Source organism: Setaria viridis, chromosome 8 (genome assembly GCF_005286985.2).
Source record: "Setaria viridis chromosome 8, Setaria_viridis_v4.0, whole genome shotgun sequence".
In the NCBI taxonomy this organism is placed as follows: Eukaryota; Viridiplantae; Streptophyta; class Magnoliopsida; order Poales; family Poaceae; genus Setaria; species Setaria viridis.
The window spans coordinates 35,749,063-35,776,612 of NC_048270.2; the positions used below are offsets into that span (position 1 = coordinate 35,749,063).

The 27,550-nt window shown below is 44.2% G+C and overlaps 1 protein-coding gene across 1 annotated transcript; it reads right to left on the reverse strand.

The window, feature by feature from the left end:
- Window positions 1–5,306: 5,306 nt before the first annotated feature.
- Window positions 5,307–7,027, reverse strand: LOC117866808 (3-aminomethylindole N-methyltransferase-like). Its single transcript, XM_034751090.2, has 4 exons — window positions 6,537–7,027; window positions 6,149–6,468; window positions 5,922–5,986; window positions 5,307–5,817 (listed from the first exon to the last, which is right to left on the reverse strand). The coding sequence occupies exons 1-4, from the start codon at window positions 6,950–6,952 to the stop codon at window positions 5,521–5,523; spliced, it is 1,098 nt and encodes a 365-aa protein (XP_034606981.1). The 5' UTR covers window positions 6,953–7,027; the 3' UTR covers window positions 5,307–5,520.
- Window positions 7,028–27,550: the final 20,523 nt, after the last annotated feature.

Sequence of the window (27,550 nt, forward strand, 5' to 3'; positions counted from 1 at the left end):
TATTTTTGGGACAGAGGGAATATGCTCTATTAAATACATATAGATCCATACATTTCAATTGCATACAATAAACTTCATTACTAGCGGAACCTACTAACCACAGCCACACGAGCAACTGTCTCCGGAATCGCCAACACTGCCGCATGATCAGCCACTGCAATCCCAGAGTTATGATGCCTCGCCAAATATTAAAGCAAGCCATCAAGCCTCGATCATATATAAACAATACTATACGCAGCCACGCCCACTTCCATTTAATGGAACCCGTGATCCCACCCTGGTTTTCATGAGGCGACCATCCCCATGTGACATATACGATTGCTAGACAATGCCATGCGCGGAATATGCACACGCCTGGTGCGTTTGATTCGATTCTCAGGTCAAGATTTCTTACAATTTCACCTACCACATCGATGCGATTTTGGTAAGGGATATTTTTCCTTTTAAATTCACCTGTGGAGGACCCCTTAGTATCAGCTCGTAACAGCAACCAGTACCAAGTGGCCTGGACCGTCTATCCACCACAAATATACCAGCTTAATAAGCTAGTGCTATTACTAATATTAGTATCGAGTCTTATTTTAGCTGGTATATTTGTTGGGGATTTATAGTGGTTTCTATAGTAGTGAGTCCTCGCCGGTGAGTATATATATTCCCTCTCTTTCTTCCTCTCTGTTGCTTCGCTCAAGGTACATCCTGTAGTAGTTCCTCTCTGTTGCCTCTAACTGGTAAATCTAAACAGAGACCTAGTGTAAACGAATTTTGGCACCTGTTAAAATCCGATTAGTACACATTTTTTACTCTACATACATACATATATATAAATATATATATACAAATAAATATATATTGACCAGCTTTAACGCCTTGTGGAATTGGATCTAGCTATCAGCTTCACTGTAATCCTGCCCTTGGCTGCTAGCCTGCTACTCCTGCACCACGTGGAAAGGAATTTATGCGTAGAAAACATAATCCTGTTCATAGCTGCTAGCCTGCTACGCGTGCGCCACGCGCAAAGGAATAGACCTAAACAAAGAGAAGGATGCCCAGAGGGTGCTTTGTCATTGCATTGCTCAGTTCTTCAGCTACTAGTGCCTAAAATATGATAGTGGCATTGCATGAGCATCAAGCTAGTAGGGTGACTGAGCTGATGAGTGAGCACAGGTACCTTGGTGCCAACGGTGAACAGTAATGCCAAGGCCATGCACACTTCAGGTGTCGCGGTAATAAACAACAACTATTTGATCGAAAAGGAACCAATCGGGAATCTTGGACATTTTGTAGTAGTGTTCAATGTCTTCTAGCGGCTTATCTCCTAAGCTGAACATTCCATCATCTAAGCAAGTAGAAGCTGAGAGGGATTTACACCTACCGCTACACAGAGTGTCTTCCAGGATTCTCGAGTATATTTTTTTTATTGCCAATGACCATATAGCTTGCCTCCTCTAGGAATTTCTTTAATAGGCAAGGGTTTTACCTCTATGAGATGTCCCTATCTGAGTACAAAAACCTCGACCACTTAGAAAATGATGAACAAAGACAGCAGTCGTTGGTGTCCGAAGAAAAATAAATTAAAGATGCATTTTTAGAAATTTTAAACTTCTTGTACCTTTGGACTGACTCGATGGTCATATTTTCTAAGTACAAGTTATGTGACAACTTATGAATTCGTTCAAAAATACATGTTCGAATTTGTCAACCATAGCACCCACTATCAGCTTGATGAGAACCGGTTATGATCTTCAGATAACTTGCTGCAGATAGCAATAATTACTGCAACCTGGCAAATAAAACTTAAAGCAAACCACAATCTTTAATCTGCAACTTGAGAATCAAGGGTTCATCTAATCACACTCCCACATAACCAACCAACACAACCTTGAATAAAACGGACCTGGATCACCAATTGGAGCTGATGAAGAGGCCACTTTTGTAATCGCTCAAGAAAATTAGAACTGCAAAGGTTGTAATGGACGATAAAAATCTTGTTAACTAGCTTTGATTAAAGGATTATTTATACTAGTAACAACCTTCCTAGTTGAGTGTAAATGGACCTTGGAGTTTTTTAGTAATAGTAGCTCAAAAGTCACAGCAAAAACTACTACACAATCCTATAGCACCGCCGGCCCCCGACTCCCCATCACTGCCGGTTTCGGATCCATCAATTGAAATTCGGCAGTGACGGGGCGTCGGTGTTTAGACCCAGCAACTTACCGAGGGGTACCCGATGTTGTGTTTTATGTGTGGGCCTTGGAGATATCAGGAACTCGAAGCTCAACTCAAACACACGATTTAGATAGGTTTGTGCTGCTTATATCGCGTAATACCCTACGTCCTGTGTATTGGTTAGATGTATTGATTGAAGTTGTTTTAAGGGGGTCCCTGCCTCGCCTTACATTGCTGGGGGTAGGGTTACAAGTCGGTTGTTTACAAGAATACTAGTCGGATTTGACTAGAGAGTCCTACTCTAATTGCTATGAGTAGTTTTCTAATCCTTTACTAGTTCTTGTCCTCCACGAAGACCACATCGTCCTGCACCGTAGTCTCCATGTCTGACACATCTTTGTGTACAGCTCCGTATTGTAGGACTTGTCCAAACCTCCCGGTGGGCCCATAGATGTATGGCCGAGAAGCCCCCGAGTACTTTTTAGTCAAATGTAGTAGTACCGAGTAGTTCTGTAGACGTCTCAGACTAGTTTGTGGTGCTCCTTTGAGTACTCCGTCAAATTGAGTCTTCGAATGTGCTTGAGTACTGGTATACGTCTAGAATGTGTGCAAGCCTTATTTAACTCAGTCTTGAATCTTATATGAATGTGCGATGAAAATCGCACTCCATATGGAGTAGCCCTCGAGCCTTAGGTTGAATCGAAGAATTAGGCTAAGGGTCAATCTTAAAATTTCACATCCCTTTCACATAAAAATATATAGAAAAAAGATTTTAGCTGACGGGCACGTGGCACATAGCCCCCGGGCCATTACACGACTAGTTTAGGTATAAGGCTCAACCATTGGTCAACACGACCGTTCGCCAACAGTAACCTTATCTCTTCGAAAAAATTGAAAATTGTTCTAGTGATAGGGAGCTTTTCAAAATAGAATATTTCCCATAATTCTTGCCTCTTGGTTAAATGTGCTACGGTTATAAATAACGAGGATTTCGTCCCATCCGTTTCACCTGAGCCATTCTACCTATTCATCTTCCGCACTGTAGCCCTACCACTGCTGCTTACCATTCTCGAGTTTGAGTGCCATCCTTCCCCACTGCCTAGCCCCCGTGCTTATGCGCAAGAAGGCCCTTGTGACAATGGGAAACAAAGCATCCTCTAGCAAGGTAGCGGAGACCAAGAAGAGGAAGGCTGCAAAAAAGAAGAAAATCCAGCTACCCGCGCTCGAGCCGCCACATGAGCGCACCCGCAAGCTCGAGCCGCCGCATGTGCCCACCTGCACCAACTGCTCCTACTCCCTGACACCGCCAGCCATTTCTGGCACTGCCACCCGTGCCTCCCGCGCCACATCAAAGGCTCCCGTGCACCGCAGCACCTATGCCCCTGCCGCTGCTTGCGCGCCGCCACCGCCGAGCCCCATCCGCCGCCGCCAACGTCCTTGGCCCGGTCGCCTCTGCCGCCTGGCCTAGCCGCCGCCGGACGGATTCCATCCACCGGCCACGGGATTGACCAGATGGAAGGAGGTTGGAGATGATAAAGTTATTTGCAGTTTAGCCCTCGGAGAAAGTTGTAATCTCGCGATCCAATCCTGTTCTATGTTTTACCACATTGAAGCCCTCGGTTTTCGCAGATAGGCTCCTAAAATCTTAGTTTTCTCTCAGTTAAGGCCTTGCATCTTGTTCAGATCATATCTTTCACGTTTTAGCTCCGTTTTTAGTGATGCTTTCGCTCACGTGTTTTTATTAACATTTAGATGTTCTTTGTACTGCTTTTCAGTACTGTTAGTGATGTTTGGTGTACTATTTTTAATTTAATTCCTTTATTTGCTTGTATGTGCTTGCTCTGGATGTTTGCTTTGGATGATTGTCATGAGAAGAACGAGCACACTGTGAGGACATTCAAGAGTAAGGAGATGGAGACATTCTAAGCAGCAGCGGTACTGTGGATAAAGGCAAGTTGTGTCCATGATCACATTATATCCTATACAACATTTATATATGAAACATATGCTATACACGCTTGAGTCTTAATTTGATGAGTCCTGATTAAGAATTTACCTAGTTTCTATATTATACCTTGTCAACCTGGGTTTTACTTTATTGTTGGGTAGCTACGCTAGATGCTATACCTTGGTGGGAAGCAATGAACAGTGATAAACCTGATTTATTTTTTATCTAGCTATAGCTTGGTGGGAAGTAATGAACAGTGATAAACCTGATTTATTTTATGTTATGCAGCTTCGTTAATTGCAACCACTCACATGCCTTAATTGGAACATAGAGTGATGACCCAAGAAAACAGTACAACCATAAGACCAATAGGCTCTGTTCTTGGCTAATTAATTAGAGAGTCTAGTTTGTGGTAGTCTAACAAAAAAGCAAGAGGAGCTCATAGGTTGTGCGATGGCTTATCCAGTCAAGGGATGTACGAACCACTTGCGGGAGGGTTCATCCCCTTATGCGGATAACTATAGCGGGTTATCACTCGTTAGGAACTCTTTTTAAAGGCCTTGTAGCGTCGCTATGCAGTCACACCTCGGTAGCGTGATAAGTGCATACTCTTGCATAGCATGGTTGGGTCTAATGTTCTCTTCAACTTTTATGCGACTTATGGTGAAAGTGCATAAACTCTGCAGAGTGTAAAACTGGTATATCGGCCGAGAGCCTGGACCCTCTCATGATAATTGAACTTCAAGAACAATTATTATTTGTTCTATTTATGTTCGTGATACATTCTTGCTCTTATGTTTAGTGTGATGGTATAAACTTACATTCTAGTAAATAGCTTTAATAATAAAACTTGACCAACTTTAAAAGTGCTTAAATGCATGCAGTAAACCAGTAAGCTATTCCTTGACTTGGCCTTACACTGCACATTTCCCCACACTTGTTGTGTACCAACTATAAGATTACTCACACTTGCTATATAGACATCCTCATCCATGCCGAACAGGTTGCTCCAAATGCAAGTACATATGGTGACACATGGGAATGCCGGCATTAAGTGACGTTTGGGGTTGCACAAGCCATTGATCAGATCTTCTATAATTTATTTGTAGGACCGATTACATATCATTCTGGCCTTGGACAAACCTTGTGGAACGGATCGGAGCTAGAACATAAAACAATCCGGTAACAATAATTATTCAACAGCAGAAATAACATTTTATTAAGCAGTATATAATCACCCCAGGGAGTTACAATCATAAACATGAAGTCGGCAATGCCAGTATCACCAAGAAGATTCATGTTTGCAATCTGTTGTACAACCATACCCGTGAAAACATAAAAAATAGCCTGCCTGCTTACCCAGGGTGCAAGCTGTTATTCAACCGAACAACCGTTAATTAGCATTTCTACTTGGTAAACTCTAGAGCGTAAATGTTGCAGAAGATGTAGGTTTTCTGGAAGCCAGAAAAGCCTGCAGCCGCGGCAAGCTTGGCGTACTCCTGCTCCGTCCTGTCCTTTCCTCCCTTGAAGTTGACATATATTATGATATCCATCATGTACGAATCTCGCGCAGCCGGAGTCGACTCTGGGGTCTCGGGCAGGATACTCTGAATGACGATCACTTTTCCGTTATCTGGGAGAGCACGGTGGCAATTCTTTAGGATCAAGATGGACTCCTCGTCACTCTGCAAATGGATCATCCACTACAGACACTTGCACTAGTCAGGTGTAATCTTGTATTTTCTTTGTTTATTCGCATGGTAGGATGGGGTGAAATTTTTATGAAATTTAATAGCATTCAATTTACCTTCATTAAAATTGCATCTCCAGAGGGTACGCTTTCAAACATATCTCCAGCTACGTGTTCCACGCCTGTGATTTGTTTTTTTAAAAAAAAACATAAGCACCACTATCCCATGCATTCACTCTTAGCCACAATTTCTGAACTTTAATTCTTGCTTAAATAAACTCTTAGTCACTACTAATTGGCAATTGCTTTAGCCATCAAATGCAACTAAGTATGAGGGGCTATACCTTCAAGAGACGGAGCCTCAGAGACAACATGAGGTAGATCCATGTTTATGCACCTGATGTGCTTGTACCGGTCTCTGATCAACGCTAGCGTTTCACCGGTGCCCCCGCCAACGTCGACGAGCACCCTGACGCCGTCGAACACTTTGGGGTGCTCGACCAGCTTCTTGATCACCAGCAATGACTGCTGGGCCATGGCCCGGTCGAACAGCAAGCTCACACGCCGGTTCTTCCCAAAGTACTCGAACGCCGGCGTCCCCCCATGGGCAAGCTCGAACGGCGTCTGCTTGCCACCACCGGCCACTGCGTCCGCTATGTGTTGCCTTCAAGGATAGAACAACATAAAGATCGGGAGAGGCATATTTTGTTATTATCTGAAGATAGAACGTACCAGGACGAGAAGATGTCCTCATCTACGGCGAACACGGCCATGGGGCCAAGGGACCCCTCACCATTGTTGGTGGTGAGCCACCGGCACGCCGGTGCAGGCGAGTACCGCCACAGCACCGTGCCGTCAGGAGCTTTGTCGGCCGAGCACCTCACGACGTCGAAGGACGCTAGGAACCTGAGGATCCGGCCGATCAGAGAAGCTGACTCGGCCTTGTCCTCCGCCTGGACTAGTTTCGTGGCAAGCTCCTCGGCGGTCAGACCGTTTTCGTCGGCGGCGCTAAGGGCGTCGATGAGGCCGAGCTTGACAGCCGCCTTCACGGCCATGGTGACATTGTAGGCGTAGACCAGTGTTTGTGCGTGCAAGCAAGTCGAGTCCTCGTCGACGCCGGCACCATTGACAAACCCAATTTTGTCCATGGCTAACAACTAAGTGTGTTCTAGGTGATAACGTGCTTTTGCTTATGCGTGGATTCCATTGCTACCCACTGTGTGTGCATATATAGAGAAAAGTACTGTTCGATGGAATCTGTACGTAGTAGTAGTTAGTAAGATGGGCGGATGGATATCGGTCGCTGGTAAATTCACAGTAGGTACGGTATGCGGCCAGACCTCGCCATACTGGTAGATCCAACCCCTGCATGCATTATTAGCGAGGTCTCGCTGGAAAATTTACTTCCACAAAACCAACAGGTTATGACTGACATATGCTGGCCCAGGAGGGTTGGTTCCCTGCCAACTACAACAGGAAGGGTTGGTTCGTCACAGCACAGGACTACCACAGGAAAACATACTTCCACAAAACCAACAGGTTAGATCATTTTCCGATGAAATCATCTGAAACTAGTACTTCCTCAGGTCAGAAATATAAGACGCTCTGACGAGTGGGACTAGCACGCAGTTAGTTGAAACTTCTTGTCGGGAACATCATATATGTATATTCCTAGCCCAAGGGATTATACACAGTGTTTTATCATATACGCAAGGTTTTATCATGTTGTGCCATGCATCATCTTGTCAGTACGATTATCGGCGAATTTATAGGCAATTATTTTGTTGATGAATTATTCTATAACTGCCACAAAAATGTTATTATAATTTAAAAAATGTATCAGTGCCATATATAGCTGTTGGTAGGGAAATCGAATGTAGCTGATAATTGTTTCAAAGACTAGCTAGAGTAAAAATAACTTGTTGCTGAACCTATGTGGGGGGAGGTTGAGCCGGCGAAAATAAGTGCTTCGGTATATAGTACAAAGAGAATGGGTGCACCTATGTCTTGCCTTTGTCAATGCAAGACTTGTGTGGTTGCGGTTTAAGCGCGATGTTGTGGATGACAATCTTGATCAAGACTCCCTGAGAGTTACGCAGATGCAATGTCACAGTCGTAATGAATCTCTTGTCCTCTGGAGCTGGAATAGGAAAGTTTGTTGGCAAGAAGGAACACCCAAGGAAGACTTTGATGCCTCCCGTCCCCAAATATGGCAAGTGATCTTCACAAGACGTTCATGCAACCCTATCGAACCTCTTGTCATGTGTAAGACCTATGGACCACGGCTCCTGTCCAGTCAAGACCTTGGATTTGACAAATCAGAAGCATTAAGCTGCTAGATTGATACCTAGCCTATATATCCTACAGCTGCCATTTTCTTGACAAAATTTTTCTACAACTGTAGTGTGCTACATTCCTTTGATGTTAGAAATTATCATGTACTTTAATGTGATGAGTGGTGCACTTGTTGTTAGATCATCGATCTGTTCTTCTGCTCCAAGACGGCATCGATATTCACCGCAAACTAGTCATATATCCTACACGATTGCGTTGGTAACTTTGTATATTGCAGACACGCACACGCACACGAAGGTTGTTAGTTAGCTAAAAAAGTTGGTAAATGAACTGAAGTCCACTACTCTAAATTACTTTTACATGACACGGTCACAGGTGACCAGCAATCATGCCCGCTGTCAAAGATGTGTCACAAATAACTTATAGAAGGTGACGGGCAAACACCCATCACCAATGATGGATTAGAGTTGACAGGCAACACTTAACACCGGTCACCATTCACTAGTGATCTTTGAATTTAAACTTTAGCTAGCCTTAGCTTGGACATGTTCCATCCTGGTTGAGTTGTTATTAATGATATAGTAACATAAGGATCTTCATTTGCAGGAATTTAATTAGCCCAGCTCATGATCGTTGTCACAGGTGGTAAGCTGTGGGAGAAAGGAAAAAAAGCCTTGCTCGAAAAGGAAACGCAACAAACATTTGGGTGATTCGGACAGGCTCTCAGCAGGATAGTCTCGATTCCTTAAGCCAAAACTTGACTCAATCTTAGATATCGTGAGCAAATTGTTGACACATTCTTGTATTCCATTATGTCAAGTACGTTCCAGCATTTATATAAAGGTTGAGCTGATGACTTACGAGTCCTATGTAGGGGTGATAAAAGGGCCCTCTAATTTAGCCTAGAAAACTTAAGGATCGGGCTCAATAAGGGCCGGGTCATAATATTATATGATTTTGAACTAAAAATAGATAAAGCTGAGTTGGATTGTAAAGGAGGCATGAGGGTCATGATCCATTACCACCCCTAGTCATATGCACAAGAGATTGGTTTATGGTTACCAAGCAGGTATTAACTACTCCCGCCGTCCTGGAAAAAACAAGTCGTTTTAGGATTGTCCTAAGTCAAATTTTTCTGAGTTTTGCCAAGATAATAGAAAAAACTACAAATATTTATGGTATGAAATAAGTACCATTAGATTTATCATGAGATATATTTTTATAGTGTACGTATTTAATGCCGTAAACATTGATATTTTTCTCTATAAATTTGATCAAAGTTGGAAAGTTTGACTTAAGACAAACCGAGAATGACTTGTATTTTTGGGACAGAGGGAATATGCTCTATTAAATACATATAGATCCATACATTTCAATTGCATACAATAAACTTCATTACTAGCGGAACCTACTAACCACAGCCGGTGAGTATATATATTCCCTCTCTTTCTTCCTCTCTGTTGCTTCGCTCAAGGTACATCCTGTAGTAGTTCCTCTCTGTTGCCTCTAACCGGTAAATCTAAAGAGAGACCCAGTGTAAACGAATTTGGCACCTGTTAAAATCCGATTAGTACACATTTCTTACTCTACATAAATACATATATATAAATATATATATACAAATAAATATCTAGCTATCAGCTTCACTGTAATCCTGCCCTTGGCTGCTAGCCTGCTAGTCCTGCACCACGTGGAAAGGAATTTATGCGTAGAAAACATAATCCTGTTCATAGATGCTAGCCTGCTACGCGTGCGCCACGCGCAAAGGAATAGACCTAAACAAAGTGAAGGATGCCCAGAGGGTGCTTTGTCATCGTCCAATGAATCTGAACGGGATGCATTGCTCAGTTCTTCAGCTACTAGTGCCTAAAATATGATAGTGGCATTGCATGGGCATCAAGCTACAATAAACTTGAGATATATTTATGGTTTGAAATAAGTACCATTAGATTTATGATTTGAAATAAGCACCATTAGATTTATCTTGAGATATATTTTTATAATGTACGTATTTAATGCCGTAAACATTGATACTTTTCTCTATAAATTTGATCAAAGTTGGAAAGTTTGACTTAAGACAAACCGAGAATGACTTGTTTTTTGGGACAGAGGGAGTGTGCTGTATATTAGCGTTGTATTTTGTGGCACATGATAAAAATATAACCACATATGGATCCGTTGGTACATATAAACCATTGGTGCAATCCAAGGAACATAACTATATATAGCCATTGCTGCATTCCAATCATCGTATATTAAATACATATAGATCCATACATTTCAATTGCATACAATAAACTTCATTACTAGCGGAACCTACTAACCACAGCCACACGAGCAACTGTCTCCGGAATCGCCAACACTGCCGCATGATCAGCCACTGCAATCCCAGAGTTATGATGCCTCGCCAAATATTAAAGCAAGCCATCAAGCCTCGATCATATATACACAATATCCACTTCCATTTAATGGAACCCGTGATCCCACCCTGGTTTTCATGAGGCGACCATCCCCATGTGACATATACGATTGCTAGACAATGCCATGCGCGGAATATGCACACGCCTGGTGCGTTTGATTCGATTCTCAGGTCAAGATTTCTTACAATTTCACCTACCACATCGATGTGATTTTGGTAAGGAATATTTTTCCTTTTAAATTCACCTGTGGAGGACCCCTTAGTATCAGCTCGTAACAGCAACCAGTACCAAGTGGCCTGAACCGTCTATCCACCACAAATATACCAGCTTAATAAGTTAGACCTATTACTAATGCTAATATTAGTATCAAGTCTTATTTTAGCTGGTATATTTGTTGGGGATTTATAGTGGTTTCTATAGTAGTGAGTCCTCGCCGGTGAGTATATATATTCCCTCTCTTTCTTCCTCTCTGTTGCTTCGCTCAAGGTACATCCTGTAGTAGTTCCTCTCTGTTGCCTCTAACTGGTAAATCTAAACAGAGACCTAGTGTAAACGAATTTTGGCACCTGTTAAAATCCGATTAGTACACATTTTTTACTCTAAATACATACATATATATAAATATATATATACAAATAAATATATATTGACCAGCTTTAACGCCTTGTGGAATTGGATCTAGCTATCAGCTTCACTGTAATCCTGCCCTTGGCTGCTAGCCTGCTACTCCTGCACCACGTGGAAAGGAATTTATGCGTAGAAAACATAATCCTGTTCATAGCTGCTAGCCTGCTACGCGTGCGCCACGCGCAAAGGAATAGACCTAAACAAAGTGAAGGATGCCCAGAGGGTGCTTTGTCATCGTGCAATGAATCTGAACGGGATGCATTGCTCGGTTCTTCAGCTACTAGTGCCTAAAATATGATAGTGGCATTGCATGAGCATCAAGCTAGTAGGGTGACTGAGCTGAGTGAGCACAGGTACCTTGGTGCCAACGGTGAACAGTAATGCCAAGGCCATGCACACTTCAGGTGTCGCGGTAATAAACAACAACTATTTGATCGAAAAGAAACCAATCGGGAATCTTGGAGATTTTGTAGTAGTGTTCGATGTCTTCTAGCGGCTTATCTCCTAAGCTGAACATTCCATCATCTTAGCAAGTAGAAGCTGAGAGGGATTTACACCTACCGCTACACGGAGTGTCTTCCAGGATTCTCGAGTATATTTTTTTTATTGCCAATGACCATATAGCTTGCCTCCTCTAGGAATTTCTTTAATAGGCAAGGGTTTTACCTCTATGAGATGTCCCTATCTGAGTACAAAAACCTCGACCACTTAGAAAATGATGAACAAAGACAGCAGTCGTTGGTGTCCGAAGAAAAATAAATTAAAGATGCATTTTTAGAAATTTTAAACTTCTTGTACCTTTGGACTGGCTCGATGGTCATATTTTCTAAGTACAAGTTTATGTGACAACTTATGAATTCGTTCAAAAATACATGTTCGAATTTGTCAACCATAGCACCCACTATCAGCTTGATGAGAACCGGTTATGATCTTCAGATAACTTGCTGCAGATAGCAATAATTACTGCAACCTGGCAAATAAAACTTAAAGAAAACCACAATCTTTAATCTGCAACTTGAGAATCAAGGGTTCATCTAATCACACTCCCACAGAACCAACCAACACAACCTTGAATAAAACGGACCTGGATCACCAATTGGAGCTGATGAAGAGGCCACTTTTGTAATCGCTCAAGAAAATTAGAACTGCAAAGGTTGTAATGGACGATAAAAATCTTGTTAACTAGCTTTGATAAAAGGATTATTTATACTAGTAACAACCTTCCTAGACTGGTGTAAATGGACCTTGGAGTTTTTTAGTAATAGTAGCTCAAAAGTCACAGCAAAAACTACTATACAATCCTATAGCACCGCCGGCCCCCGACTCCCCATCACTGCCGGTTTCGGATCAATCATTTGAAATTCGGCTGTGACGGGGCGTCGGTGTTTAGACCCAGCAACTTACCAAGGGGATACCCGATGTAGTGTTTTATGTGTGGGCCTTGGCGATATCAGGAACTCGAAGCTCAACTCAAACACACGATTTAGACAGGTTCGTGCTGCTTATGGCATGTAATACCCTACGTCATGTCTATTGGTTAGATTGTATTGATTGAAGTTGTTTTAAGGGGGTCCCTGCCTCGCCTTACATTGCTGGGGGTAGGGTTACAGGTCGGTTGTTTACAAGAATACTAGTCGGATTTGACTAGAGAGTCCTACTCTAATTGCTATGAGCAGTTTCCTAATCCTTGACTAGTTCTTGTCCTCCATGAAAACCACGTCATCATGCACCGTAGTCTCCATGTCTGACACATCTCGGTGTACAGCTCCGTATTGTAGGACTTGTCCAACCCTCCCGGTGGGCCCATAGATGTATGGCCGACAAGCCCCCGAGTACTTTTTGGTAAAATGTAGCAGTACCGAGTACCCGTTCATCTTCCACACTGTAGCCCTCGCGGTGCTGCTTGCCATTCTTGAGTTCGAGTACCATCCTTTCCCACTGCCTAGCCCCCGTGCTTATGCGCAAGAAGACCCTTGCGACAATGGGAAACAAAGCATCCTCCAGCAAGGCGGTGGAGACCAAGAAAAGGAAGGCCATCAAGAAGGAGAAGGAAATCCAGCTACCCGCGCTCGAGCCGCTGCCTAGCCACCGCCACTCCCGCGCATGTTCACACCCGCACCAACTGCTCGTGCTCCCCGTCACCGCCAACCATTTCTGGCACCGCCACCCGCGCCTCCCGCGCCACGTCAAAGCCTCCCGTGCGCTGCGCCGGCTATGCCCCTGCCGCCGCTTGTGCGCCGCCACCGCCGAGGCCCATTTGCCGCCGCCCACGTCCTTGGCCCGGTCGCCTCTACCGCCGGGCCTGGCCGCCGCCGAACGCATTCCATCCACCGGCCACGAGATTGACCGGATGGAAGGAGGTTGAAGATGATAAGGTCGTTTGCAATTTAGCCCTCGGAGAAAGTTGTAATCTCACGATCCAATCCAGTTCTATGTTTTACCATGTTTAAGCCCTCAGTTTTCGCAAATAGGCCCCTAGAAGCTTAGTTTTCTCTCAGTTAAGCTCTTGCACCTTGTTTAGATCATATCTTTCACGTTTTTGCTCCGTTTTGAGTTATTCTGTAACACCCAAAATCTCCAACCTTGCATTTTACTAAAATTTGCTAGAAACAATTTTGCTTGTTTAAGGCATATAAGGTCGTTTTGCATTTTTTATGCATTAAAAGCATTTTCTAAATGAATTAATGAAATATAGGAATTTAATTGAGCATTCATGCTGCTGCATACTGTTCTTCTTGATTGCTGATGTCAAGTTGTGTTTTGGCTTTCAGTTGCTTGCTCCTTTCTCTTTCTGTTAGTTCAGTTGCTTGTCCAGGTTTTCTTCAGTTTCAGTTCAGTGCTGTGTCCGGTTTCAGAAAGTTCAGTTTCAGCTTTTGGTCTTCTTTCTGTCAGTAGGAGCTCCTGTCCAGTTTCAGAGTTGATCAGGTTCAGTTAGCGTTGCTCTGCTGGGCGCTTCTGTTTTCAGACGTGCAGCAGCTGCTAGCTGCGTTTCGCAGCAAGCACCGGCTCCGGCACTTTGTGGCCCGCTTAATCCGTCGCAGCGGCCTGCGACTCATTTCTTTGCTCTGGCCCAGCTCCGTTCCTTTTCCCCGCAGTGGCCCAGCTAGCAAGCAGCAGTGCAGCGCCAGCTTCCTTTTCCAGCCCAGCTAGTGGCCAGGCTGTTTCCGCATGGCACCGCTTTTTCCCCTGGCGATCGGCACGCAGCCCAGCTTCGCTTCTCCCTCGCTCGGCCCAGCTGCTCCTCTCCTGCACGCCGCAGCTTCTCTCTGGTCGCTGGGGCCCGCACGTCATCTTCTCCACTCGCACGCCTGACTTCCTTCCGCGAGCGCCACTTTTGCCAGCCATCGGATCGCCATCCGACGGTCCGCGTCGAGTCGATCTGGAGCATACCGGTCAACAGCCGTGCTTTTGCATTTTAGCCCCTGCGATTTCTGCGTTTTGCGCCGCTGTCCTCCTGCAGTTCAAAACTATTTAAAATCAGATCCCTGTAATCTCAGTTTTCTCGAAGTCTGCATCTTGTTTTAAGCGCAGTTTTTGTATCTTAGCTCCGTTTTTAATGTTCTTTATATTCGCGTGTTTGTTTTAATGCGTAGAATAGTTTTGTAAGCTTGTTTTCTCTGATTGGTGTACTGTTTTCTTATGTATTGCATTTGTTTTCTTGTATGTGCTTGTGTGGCGTGTAGACGGTCAACAGTTCGAGGGATTTGAAGATCAAACTTTCGAGGAGTAGGAACAACAAGAGCAAGGTCAAGAAGGCAAGTCGTGTCCTTGATCACTTCTTTGATTCCTATTCACCTTTACTTTCATGTTCTATACAATATTGCCTTGATCACTTCTTTAAGTCCTATTCACCTTTACTTTCATGTTCTATACAATATTGTCGTGCACAGTATAGTTTAAACTTGATGGGTCCCAATTAAGGATGTCCTAGATTTATTTACCTTTGCTTTGACCAACCAGGTTAAATTTATGTTGGGTAGCTCATACTTAGTGCTCAAACATGGTTATGGTGGTTTAATCTGAAACATTATTAATTTGGTATTATTTGCTATACCTCTCATTAATTCAAGATCACAAATGTTAAATTGAACATGGAGAACCACCCAGGAAAATAGTGCTACCACAAGATGATAAGGTCGTTTGCAGTTTAGCCCTCGGAGAAAGTTGTAATCTCACGATCCAATCCAGTTCTATGTTTTACCATGTTTAAGCCCTCAATTTTCGCAGATAGGCCCCTGGAAGCTTAGTTTTCTCTGAGTTAAGCCCTTGCATCTTGTTTAGATCATATCTTTCACGTTTTAGCTCCGTTTTGAGTGATTCTTTCGCTCACGTGTTTGTCTTAACATTTAGATATTCTTTGTACTTTTTTTCAGTACTGTTAGTGATGTTTGGTGTACTATTTTTAATTTAATTTATTTATTTGCTTGTATGTGCTTGCTTTGGATGTTTGCTTTGGATGATTGTCATGAGTAGAACGAACACACTTTGAGGACATTCAAGAGTAAGGAGATGGAAACATTCTAAGCAGCAGTTGTACTGTGGATAAATGCAAGTTGTGTCCATGATCACATTATATCCTATACAACATTTATATATGAAACATATGCTATGCACGCTTGAGTCTTAATTTGATGGGTCCTGATTAAGAATTTACCTATTTCCATATTATACCACATCAACCAGGGTTTTACTTTATTGTTGGGTAGCTACGCTAGTTGCTATACCTGGGTGGGAAGTAATGAACAACGATGAACCTGATTTATTTTTTGTTATGCAGCTTTGTTAATTGCAACCACTCACATGCCTTAATTGGAACATGGAGTGATGACCCAAGAAAACCGTACAATCATAAGATCTATGGGCTTTGATCTTGGCTAATTAATTAGAGACTCTAGTTTGTGATAGTCTTACCAGAAAGGCAAGAGGGGCTACTAACTCTAGTAGCACTAGTAGAGAATTGGCCTTTAGTCCCGGTTGGTAGGATGCATATCTCCCGAAAATCCATCCGGGATAAACCAACCGGGATGAAAGGGGGGGTCTTTAGTCCCGGGTCTTTCAACCGGGAGTAAAGGTCACCCTTTAGTCCCGGTTGGTGTCTGCCATGCCAGGCGCGGGACAGGCTCTTTACTCCCAGTTGGTAAAAGCAACCGGGAGTAAAGGGTGCCCCTTAGTCCCGGTTGGATTTCCCAACCGAGACTAAATGACGCCTTGCATGACACCCTGCGTGGCGCCTGAAATTTTCATGGATGCATCACGTACGTAGTACCGCGGCCCTTTTGTTAACCTTTAGTAGTTGAGATTTTTTTTAGAATGAAATCAACTAGTATTTAAACGAATGAAATTTGTAATTATACAATTACTATATATACATAATTCATATACACAATTCAACTAGTACAAATCGATCATAATTAGCGCGTATTATATATACAAATAAATCAAACTATATATCTACAATCATTCTGTCGAGGTGTTGCTGCTCGGAGCATCGAATTGTCGTCCATCGTAATAAAATTCTCCTTTTAGATTTACCACCTCGTCCATTAGGAATCCAATGAGACCTTCACATATTGCCGCTACTCTTTCTTCCTTCAAGAGTCCTTGTTGAATATTTAACATCTATAATTTGGAAATTTGTGAATGTTACACGAACAAATAAATATAAGGAGCTAGAAAATAATTAACTAGTAATAGTTTTATTTTACGTACTTTAAAGTTGTGCGGCGTCATCTTTAGTCCCTTGGGTCCCATAAAACTGTGCATGTGCTCACGGATGTAGTAGCCACATAGATTATTCCCGGGTTCCTGTCTTAAGCACTTTAGTGCGAAAAAAAATAAGTTATGAAATATTCGTGTTATACAATGTAAAAAATGTGCAGACTTCATACGTACCGGGAAGTCTGCGTTCCATGTAAGTTTTTCTTTGAATGGACCTTTGTGTGTCCTTATGAATTGTTTCCATGCGCTACGGATTAGAATAATGAATGATATAGTGTAATAGGGATAAAATTTAGGAAACAAACTTTTGCATAGAGATAAAAGTCCAGACTTATTACAAGCCTAGCATGTCTTGCATGTCTTGGTACTCCAACGGATCTTTCCTCAACGAATCGAAGACAGTGACGTGGCTTCTTTCAGGCTCAATTATAATAAGGATCCAGTGGAAGCTGCGTACGTAAAATGTTCATGCATATTAGAGCTAACTAACATGTAGAGATAAGGAAAAAGACAACGAAAGTAGACGATATACACACACTTACTTGAAGTTGTATGGAAGTAGTATGAAATCCTTGAATGTTTGTTTGTCTAGGAAATTGTATACTTCCACCAAGGTTTTTTCCGGCTCTAATTGTATCTATTTTTGGTTAACTACAGATGGATCCATGAAGCCTATATGTAGCATCCTACATAAAATGGAAGACGAAGTTAGCACGGTGACGCACGCCAAAATTTACATGTAGAGATAAACAGACACTTACAGAACCCAAGCGCTGATCAGAGAGACGTCCAGGGCATCATGATGGTACACTTCGTATATATCCTTGAAGTCTAGCCACAACACTTTCTCGCCTTCGCCGTAAAAATCTATCGGTTTTACCTTCAGGCTGAACATCTCCCTCGAGTCGGCGGATGCCATCATGTATCATTGATGGAATGTGTACATCTTTGTTGATAGCTTCCGTACCAACGAAGGCCTTATAAGAGGTTTGCCTAGCTCATAAGGCCATCTCGGCTCAGGGGGCGGTGCAGTTAGCGTCTCAACTTGTCCTAAGCATTCATCAAGTCCCAGACCTGTTTCTTGCATGAATTTTAATACTTCTGCTTGTTGATCCAAAGGCATTGCTGCTACCCTTTGAGCGTCTTTTTTTGATAAATGGTTGAGGTCGGGGACAACACCACTGGAAGATGACTTTCCTTTCCTTTTGTCCTTTTCATCAGCCTTTACTAAAGCCCGTTCATAGTTTGATAAGAGTGGTATCCTTTTCTTGGCTCCTTCTTCCATCCTGATAAAAAAGTTTAAATCTCTTCGATTTACTGGTGGTGGCTCCATCTCCCTTGCTTTTTTTCTTCTGCTTGTTTCTTGAACCACTCACTGGCCTCTCATTGGATTTCTGCCCACTGTTCCGCATGAGTCATTGCCTCCCAGCGTTCCTTACGAGTCACTTCAGGATCATTTGTTTTCTTCTTTCTCTGTCTTTGCTTGGGAGGCGGTGCTCGTGACTTCTTTAGTGGTGCTGCAGGTTCCTTCATGGGGGCTGCTCTTGGTGCCGGTGACGGTGATCGGGGAGGGGTGTTGTTATTGTCGTCGTCGCTCCCACCACCAGGATGTGGTCGAGATGGAGACCTTGATATAGCAGGAAGCGACGGTCCTGGAGTAGGTTGTGCAGGAGATGACGGTCTTGAGCTATGAGGAGAAGGTCACTTCTAGGGATCTACGAGGAGCGGTCTTGAGCTCTGAGGAGATGGCTCCGTGCCGGGAATAATGATGTAGCGTTTTCGCCATAGAATGATCCCATGAAGCGCATCTGCCAGTGTATTTTCCCCGTCGCCTCCCGGAAGGTCGAGCTCTAGGCCTTCATATTGGCTATCAACAATTTGCTCTACGCGGACGCTGGTGTAGCCAGGTGGAATCTCCATGCCATGACTGCTCTGCCCCGCCAGGGTTGCTAACGCACTCCCGTACGCTACCTGTACATATAGCAGAAATAAACAAGTTATTAAAGTCCGATCACGAGGCGTGGATCAATTGACAAGATTGCATAAATATTATGTATAAGTATACCTTAATAGTGAGGTTGCCGACCGGTGCATGCAGCTCACATGTGGTGCGTTGTGTGATGGCATCCACGGGGAACCGTCGCTCCTCCACGGGTAACTTGGGCGTCTGCGCATCGGGGACCCCTGTAGAAGCACAACTGCTCAAGAGGCTTTGAGAAGGGCTGGCGTAGTTTGGATTCGGCAATGCTCCAGATTGGGCCAACTCCGCAACTACGTGGGCCACTCGACGATTGATTTCCTCCAACATTCTTTGTTCTTGTGCCTGCACTTTGGATTCTAGCATCTGCCGCCAGCTCTCCTCGATCTATTCCTTTCTTCGCTTGCGGCTTCTGTACGATGCGCTGTCACCTCGGAAAGCAAACTTCCATGGAATGACCCCGAACCCTCAGCAACGTCCTGGGTGCTCGAGATTACTGAGGGCCAATGTGAGCTCATCATTCTCTCGGTCTTCCTTCAACCTCCCAACCCTAGAATCTATAATGTTCTTCATAAGACGTTCGGCCTTCTCACGTATTGTGTCATTGAAAATCAACGTCCCATCCTCTTGGCTTAGGGAGCCTCCATGAGCGTAATATCAATTTTTTGATTGTTCGGGCCATTCAATAGTTGCAGGTACAATTCCCCATTCGATCAGATCTTGTTCCATCTTCCTCCATTTGGGAATTGCTGTGCCATAACCACCTCGCCCAAGATGATGATGGTAGCCCTTCTGACTAGCATTTGTAGTGTTGGTTAGGATTTTTTTCACACCGTCTTCACTCCTCTTATATTCAACGAATGCCTCCTAGTGGTCCCTCAACTTTGGCCACGCGTTGAAGTCTGGAGTTCGGCCCTTCTTAATGTAGTGGGCATCCAGCATCTTCTTTAATGTCTAGAATTGTGTAGCCATCTTCTTCAGCGTCCACGCTTTCACATCCTTTTCAATATATCCTTCAGGGAATGTGAAATGTCTCTTGACGCCTTCCCACAGCATATTCTTTTCTATCTCCGGGAGGGCGTACGGATTAGTGCTTCTGCCCTTCCATTCTCTGATGCTGATAGGCATGTTGTCCCGGACGATTGCCCCGATCTGACTCACGTACTTCTTTGCTACTTTCTCGGGAGGAACCGGTCTGCCCTCTTTTGTCACTTCCGTGATGACAAGTCTCCCTTCCATCACCTTTGTACGACCTTGGGTCTTCTGCCCTTGCGTCGATCCAGAGGGCTAACAGTTCAAGACTCATTAATTAGTACGTAGTAGTAACACTGGCGTGAAACAATACAAGATTCGTTATATATACCTCGCCGGAACCTTCCGCCACGGCAAGGTGTTGCTAGGGCTGATGCTCTTCATTCATATCGGTGGACATGTTGAGGAACATGTCCTCCTAGGTGCCCTTTTCATCGGTGTACGATAGTGGAAGGTTGTCGCCACTACCATCACCAGCGATTATCTGCTCCATGAGATACCTTGCGGTCTCGTCGTTTGCCATTTCAACTATTGATTGAAACATACATGGAGTCATACATGACAGTCATAGAAATCGCCTTAGTTATATGTACATAAGGGTATATACATGAAATCATAAAATAACATGAATCCCACAAAGTCCGGAATGTTTATACAAATTTCAACAAATTAGTAGTACTTTGTACGAATTTCTACCAAATTTCTACTAATTTATACATATTTATTGGAATTTCTAGCAAATTACTACTAATTCCTACTAATTTTACAATAACATGAATCCCACAAAGTCCGGAATGTTTATACAAATTTCAACAAATTAGTAGTACTGTGTACGAATTTCTACCAAATTTCTACTAATTTATACATATTTATTGGAATTTCTAGAAAATTACTACTAATTCCTACTAATTTGATTTTCTAACTAATATACAAATATCTATTGATTTTATAACTAATTCGTTCCCGGCGCCAGTGCTGGCGGACCACGTGCGGTCGACGGTGCCTAGGTTGGGACGGTGGCGGCCGAGGCAGAAAGATGGCGGAGGCGGGGACGGAGCAAGGTGGCCGCGAAAACGATTAATTTCTAACCTAGGCAGAGGCGAGGACGGACGTCTCTGGAATTAGCCACCGTCTCCTATGCGAAGGAATGAACCACGATGAAACACGATTAATTTCTAACCTAGGCGAAGCGACTAACTAATTACTACTAATTACTACTAATTTCGACTAATTTGATTTTCCAACACATATACAAATATCTATTGATTTTGTAACTAATTACTACTCATTTCTATTTATTTTCTAACTAAAAAAAAGGCCCTTGTTGACGCAAGCCGGTGGGCTTGCGTCAGCAAGAGCGGTACTCCCGACGCCTGTGCTGGCGGACCTCGCGCGGTCGACGGTGGCCGGGGCGACGGGACGGCGGCGGCCAGGGCGGTGGGATGGCGGAGGCAAGGACGCAGCGAAGCAAATGCCGGGCGGAGGTGGCCGGCGATGAGGGGGGACGAGGTGGCGCGCGCGACAGAGGCGGTGACGAGGACGGAGGCGGTGACGATGCCCCGCGATGGAGGCGACCGACGGCGACGAGGTCGAGGGGGCGCGACCGAGGAGGATTGAGGCGGGCCGGGGCGATGGAGGAGGAGGCTGTCTGGGCGCGGGCGAGGCGGTCGGGCGGCAGGACGACGATGGCTAGGGCAATGGGGGATGACGACGATGACGGCCGGCGAGGGAGACGGACGGGCGGCGACGGAGCAGAGCACGGGATTTTGGCAAAATTTTGGCTAAGTGTAACTGGCGTGGGGGGTAGAAGAGGCTACAGTCCCTTTTATCCCCCCCTTTTATCCCGGTTCGTAATGCCACCCGGGACTAAAGGACCTTTTGCCCCGAGTCCCATTACCAACCGGGATAAAAGCCCACCCTCTTTTATCCCGGTTGGTGATGGGACCAGGGACAAAAGGGTACGTCCACCAGGCGGGACTCAGAGCCTACTCTTTTATCCTGGGTGCCACTACCCCCCTTTTATCCCGGTTGCCAACTGTAACCGGGATAAAAGGGTACGTCCCGGCGGGAGGCAAAAACTACCCTTTTATCCCAGTTGCAGCAGTTTGCAACCGGGATAAAAGGAGGGGCCTTTTGTCCCGGTTGGTGTTGGCACCCGGGACAAAAGGACCTTTTCCCATTTTTCGTCTCCCGCCTATTTTTTGGAAATGGATTTTATTAATGTTTTCATTGCATCTCAGGATGAAAAACAAAAACCTTCACATATTTTGTACATGCAAAAATATATTTAATTAGCGAGGTTATTGACAATAAGTGTGATTTAGTCATTAATTCTATACGAGTTCATTTAGCCTCTAAAATATTTATTTTAGAGCATCGCTGTGATCAAGAAATTATTCAATTAAATAATTTCAACGCGCAAGGTCATGTATATATGTGGTTAACATTGTTCATGTTTATCTAATAAATCTTCACCTAACAAATTTAAGAACACATGAAATCATACATAGGGTAAATTAAAAATTGTATCAACTACTACACAAAGGTCATGTAAATTTAGCGCATTACAATACAACATTGTAAAATTTCTTCTTCACGAAAGTTCCTTGATCATGATCGCGGTGTAAGTACGGAGCCTCTTCTTTGGATAGCAGGATGCTTGGATCAACTTCAACTACGAATGGAGGCATGCCATCAAACTGATCATAATCATCTGATTGGTCTATTTTATACTCGACTCCCACGATTTTTCTTTTACCTGGAAGAACTATGTGGCACTTTGGCTCCCATGTCTCTTCTGGATTTCTCTTGGGTTTGCTGCACATGTCCTTCACATAGAACACCTGATGCACATCATTGGCAAGTACGAATGGGTCATCACTGTATCCAGTCTTGCTCAGATCTACTATTGCCATTCCGTACTGATCTTTGGTGACGGCAGTTAGATTCACCCAATTGCAAAGAAATAGAGGGATGTACAGCGGTCCGTATTCGAGTTCCCATATCTCCTGTATGAAACCATAATACGACTCCTTGCTATTATTTCTATCCATGGCATCTATGCAGACACCACTATTCTGGTTCGTGCTTTTCTAGTCTTGGGCTCTCGTGTAAAATGTATAACCATTTATCTCATAGCCTTGGAATTTCACGATTGTGCTAGCAGGTCCCCTGGCTAACTAGGCAAACTGTGGGTGAATCTCAGAGTTACCCATAAGTTGTTGGCACAACCAGGAGGGAAAACTTTCCATGTGATGATGGGTAAGCCAAGCATCGGATTTGGTCGGGTTTTTGAAAACTACCATCTGCCTGTGCTGCTCGATATACGGAGACACAAAGGATGACTGTTGTAGAACAGGGTAGTGTGCCTTGTCGAACAAATCAGTATCATTGCTGAAACTTAATTTCCTTCCAAGGGTGCCCATTCCTCGGAGCCTCCCCTCGTGGCATGAAGTTGGAACCCTAATTGAGTCAATTGAATCAATAAAATCAACACAAAACTCGATCACCTCCTCTGTTCCACATCCCTTGGCGATGCTTCCTTCTGGACTGGCATGATTAAGAACATAGTTTTTTTAGGACTGCCATGAACCTCTCGAAGGGCCACATATTGTGCAGGTATACAGGTCCGAGAATACCAATCTCTTTTACTAGGTGAACCAGTAAGTGCGTCATAATATTGAAGAAGGATGGTGGAAATAACAACTCAAAACTGACAAGACATTGCACCACATCGTTCTGTAGCTTTGATAGCTTGGATGGATCGATTGCCTTCTGCGAAATCGCATTAAGAAACGCGCATAGCTTTACGAGCGGCAACCGGACATTTTCTGGTAGAACACCCCTTAGTGCAACTGGAAGCAACTAGGTCATCAACATGTGGCAGTCATGGGCCTTGAGATTTGTAAACTTCTTTTGTTTCATATTTATTATTCCCTTTATATTCGAGGAGTACCCAGATGGGACCTTCATACTATTCAAGCATTCAAACATGCTATCCTTCTCTTCCTTGCTGAGAGTGTAACTGGCAGGATGTAAGTACTGTTGTTCATTATCTCGCTTTTTCGGATGTAGGTCATCTCGTTGCCCCATGGCTTTCAGGTCCTGTTGTACTTCCAATGTATCTTTCGAGGTCCTATAAACACCCATGAAGCCTAGCACGTTCACGCAAAGATTCTTCGTCAGGTGCATCACATCTATTGCATTGCGAACCTCTAGGATTTCTCAATAAGGTAGCTCCCAAAATATTGACTTTTTCTTCCACATGGGTGCATGTCCGTTATCATCGTTCGGAACAGGTTGGCTACCAAGACCCTTTCCAAAGACTACATTTACATCCTTCATCATCTCGAAGACACGCTTTCCATTACAGTGTGCAGGTTTTTTACGATGGTCTAGCGCCCCTTTGAAATGCATCGCGCTCTTTCTCAGCTGGTGGTGAGCAGGGAGAAATCGATGATGACCCATATAGACGACCTTCTTACAGTACTTCAAATACATGCTGTCTGTGTCGTCTAAACAGTGGGTGCATGCCCGATATCCCTTATTTGTCTGTCCTGAAAGGTTACTCAGTGCAGGACAATCATTGATGGTTACGAACAACAATGCTCGTAGATTAAAGATCTGTTGTCTATCCTCATCTCACACACGTACACCTTCTTCCTTCCAGAGCTGTAAAAGGTCATCAACCAATGGTCTTAGGTACATCAATGTCGTTGCCGAGTTATTTTGGGCCTTGGATAAGCGCTGGCATCATAATGAACTTCCGCTTCATGCACAGCGAAGGAGGAAGGTTGAACATACATAGGGTCACAGGCCAAGTACTATGGCCACTACTCAACTCACCGAATGGATTGAATCCATCAGTACTTAAACCAAACCTTATGTTCCTTGCTTCACTTTCAAAGTCCGGGAATGCTCTATCAATTGATCTCCACTGGGCCCCATCTGCGGGGTGTCTCAGCATCTCATCTTTCATACGTTCTTATTTGTGCCATCGCATCAACTTAGCATTCACCTTGTTCCTGAACAAGCGCTTTAAGCATGGTATTATAGGGAAATACCACATCACCTTCGCGGGAACTCTCTTCTTGGGAGACTGCCCCTCGACATCACCATGATCATCTCGCCTGATCTTATACCGCAGCGCTTCGCAGACAGGACAAGCATCCAATTTCTCGTATTCATCACCACGATAGAGGATACAGTCATTAGGGCATGCGTGTATCTTCTGAACATCCAATCCGAGAGGGCAAATAGTCTGTTTAGCTTCATATGTTGTGGACGGTAATTCATTATTCTCGGGAAGAATCTTCTTGATAATGTTCAACATCCCCTAAAATGCCTTATCGGACACACCATTTTTTGCCTTCCATTGCACAAATTCTAGTGTCGTATCTAGTTTTTTATGGCCCTGCTGGCAACCTGGGTACAACAATTTTTGGTGATCATCTATCATGCGCTGCAACATTGCTGCTTCCTTCTTAGTTTCGTAGCACTTAGCAGAGTCCTGTGTTTTTAATAAACAGTCGCTACCCCCTGGTATGTGCCGCTTTCCTAATCAAAAGATAGGAGAGCACCCCTTCTCCCGAAGTTACGGGGTCATTTTGCCGAGTTCCTTCGACATGGTTCTCTCGACGCGCCCTAGTATACTCTACTTGTTCACCTGTGTCGGTTTGGGGTACGGTCAGTTCACCGGGAGGATCGCCCTCCCAATTCGAAGTTTTTTCCTGGAAGTTTCAACCGTCGTTGACTATGACAATAGTCGTGACCGACTATTAAGATCCTTGCGACTATGGCAGGGCGGTACACTCTGCTCTCTCGCGACCTCTACTCTAATCAAAAGACTAAAGGCTCCTACGGAAGATGAAAAAGGCGAGGACTGAAATGAGAAAGGAAGGAGTTCGGCAAGACGACTTCGGTTCACACGTGAAAGTGCTTCGAAAGGTGTCAGCAGGTGCGCAGAGCTGGAGCCGGCATGTTCGCCCGCTGGGCCGAGTGTTCACCCACTTCAAAGTCTTCTTAGAGAGTCGATCCGTGTCCGTCCCAGCAAGAAAACGGCTGCGCGTTATTGTACTAACGCGCGATGGAGCAAGAAAACGTATGCGCGTGTACGGAAGCGCAACGGCTTTCGCGCTCATCCCTTGCTTCAAAACTAAAGGTTTTAGCCCTCCGTTTGCTGGTCGCCAAAGACGAGAGCTTCGCCTTTGGAAGCGCCAGTAGCGTAGGGCGACCGGGCCAGCCGAGCCCCTCTGAATTAGTTGACGGCTTTGATGACTCGACGGTGAATATTAAGGAAAGGAGAGCGAGGGGAAGAGGGGTTTTAAAAACCCTTGGCCCGATCATCCAATTCGCTCCGACGATCCAGGCATGGTTCAGTAGTCAAAGCAACTTCGTCACTTTCATGTACCCATCGGACGGCAGCCCTTTCGGGGGTTCCTTAGGGACCGATTCACTCTGCGTAGATTGACTGAATGCAGAAAGCCTTCCACTGGCAGGCGATCGTGTTTTTCACAGGATTTCTTGTGTACAATACAACAACATGAAGATCCAAATACACATATTTAAATTAAAGATCCAAACAACATGATACAATACAACAAGCCATCCACTGGTTATTATCTAGGAGGACTTTAAGCATCCTTGGGCGGTGAAGACGAAGGTTCCACTCACCCAGCCTCATCCTTAGGTTTATTTGTGTCGTCTGAAACGGTAGTACTAAGTGGACGTGAAACACCCAGGACTGAGGGTGGAGCATAACGACCACCAAAAGGAGGTTCCTGACCCGCGGCAACAGCTTCTTCATGACGTTGCTGCAAATAACGAAGCATTGCTTTTTCCAGCGCGCTCTTTTTCTTCGGCTTATGCTGAGGGCCAACTATGATTGGAACCTTGCCATAATAGGAACCACGATCGCCCCCACCATCGCCACTTCCTCTAGTAGCAGAAGCCATCTATGTACAAAAATTATTATCTTAACACTGCATAAGTTGTTCAACTTGAAGACCGTGATCATCTCGCGAGGATGTCCTCAACTGGGCGGCACCGCACTGCGTCATGAAAGAGGTTATATGCTACGGAAAAGGGGACATGGTCACGATGTCCGTATCCACTCTTTCTCGTAGAATCGAACCTCCTTCTTGACATACGTTGCTGCTCGGCGGAAAACATCCTCGGAGAGATGAACACGGTATGCAAGTTCAACAAGTAGCAGAAGTCATCTATGTACAAAAATTCTTTCCTTACCACTACAGAAGTTGTTGAACTTGAAGACCGTGATCAATTCGCGAGGATGTCCTCAGCTGGGCGGCACCGTACTTCGTCATGAAAGAGGTTAGATGCTACGGAAAAGGGGACACGGTCACGATGTCCGTATCCACTCTTTCTCGTAGAATCGAACCTCCTTCTTGACATACGTTGTTGCTCGGCGGAGAACATCCTCGCCGAGATGAACACGGTATGCAAGTTTAACAAGTATGGATTTGAAAAATCTTATTGAATTTGATAAGATAAACCATCTAGACAAGGTAGCATCATTCTTAAACCACTGCAAGAATACATACTATATATGACACATCAATCTCCCTCACATTCTAGCTCAAAATACCTCTCCATTTCTACTTTATCACATTGTAGCAATTAATCTTTCCATCTCCAAAGCATAAATCAAAGTATAA